Source organism: Primulina tabacum, unplaced genomic scaffold (assembly GCF_025594145.1).
Source record: "Primulina tabacum isolate GXHZ01 unplaced genomic scaffold, ASM2559414v2 Contig341, whole genome shotgun sequence".
In the NCBI taxonomy this organism is placed as follows: domain Eukaryota; kingdom Viridiplantae; phylum Streptophyta; class Magnoliopsida; order Lamiales; family Gesneriaceae; genus Primulina; species Primulina tabacum.
This window is the reverse complement of record NW_027459731.1, coordinates 175,223-176,246: the sequence shown is the minus strand read 5'-3', so window position 1 is coordinate 176,246 and position 1,024 is coordinate 175,223. Positions and strand designations below refer to the sequence as shown.

The window sequence follows — 1,024 nt, the reverse complement described above, 5'->3', positions numbered from 1 at the left end:
GTCTTGGGTATGTCCTCAGTTTTTACCTTCAATTGATGATATCCGGATCGAAGATCGATTTTCGAAAATATAGTGGACCCCTGCAATTGATCAAAAAGATCGTCGATAAGAGGTAAAGGATATTTATTTTTAATAGTTACCTTATTGAGTTCTCGATAATCAATGCATAATCTCAACGACCCATCATTCTATTTCACGAACTAAATTGGAGCTCTCCATGGCAAGGAACTAGGACAGATAAAACCTTTATCTAATAACTCCTGTAATTGATTCTTCAATTCCTTCATCTGAGTTGGATCCATTCTATACGGAGATTTAGAAATTTGAGCTGTACCTGGACTCAATTCAATAACAAACTCTACCTCTCGATCAGGAGGTAAGCTAGGCACATCATCAGCAAATATATCAGGATATTCCTGAACCACTTCAATATTCTGTAATTGCACATTACTGTCCCTATTCACATCCGATAATAAGGCCAGAAAACTAGTACATCCCTCATTCAACAACTTAATAGCTTGCAAGCAAGAAATAATGGGAGTACTTATCGATGATCCTAAACCAACAATTTCATTATTCTCATGGTCATCAATTAAAAATTTCACGGTCTTTTCCATGCAATCAATTACTGCAGGATAAGTAGATAACCAATCAATCGCCAATATAACATCAAAAGCAACCATCGGAATCACAATAAAGTCAGCATACAACAATCTCGAACCTATCTGTACTGAACATGCCTTAAGGATACTAGTAGGACAAATTTCATCACCAAAGGGCAACATAATATTGAAATGTAAAGGCATGACAGTAGGCTCGCGAGATAAAGAGTGCATAAGTACTTCAGACATAAAAGAATGAGTTGCTCCAGTATCAATCAACGTAAGTGCTTCTGTTGCGACTTTGATTGTTGCACTCCCAAGAGCAGGTTGTCAAGAAGTAGTATAATTCGGTGAGTCCGAATATCGTATCTACAGGGAAGCTAAGGTAATTACAAGTCCACTACAATGTCTTTTTGTTTTTG

At 36.9% G+C, this 1,024-nt stretch overlaps 1 protein-coding gene across 1 annotated transcript; it reads right to left on the bottom strand.

Annotated features, from left to right (window-relative positions):
* Window positions 1-200: 200 nt before the first annotated feature.
* LOC142534110 (uncharacterized) lies at window positions 201-683 on the bottom strand. Its single transcript, XM_075641027.1, has one exon. It carries the CDS (start codon window positions 681-683, stop codon window positions 201-203), a length of 483 nt encoding a protein of 160 aa, XP_075497142.1.
* Window positions 684-1,024: the final 341 nt, after the last annotated feature.

Coding starts and splice junctions, on each gene's coding strand:
- LOC142534110 (XM_075641027.1), bottom strand. CDS start 683: ATGGTTGCTTTTGATGTTATATTGGCGATTGATTGGTTATCTACTTAT.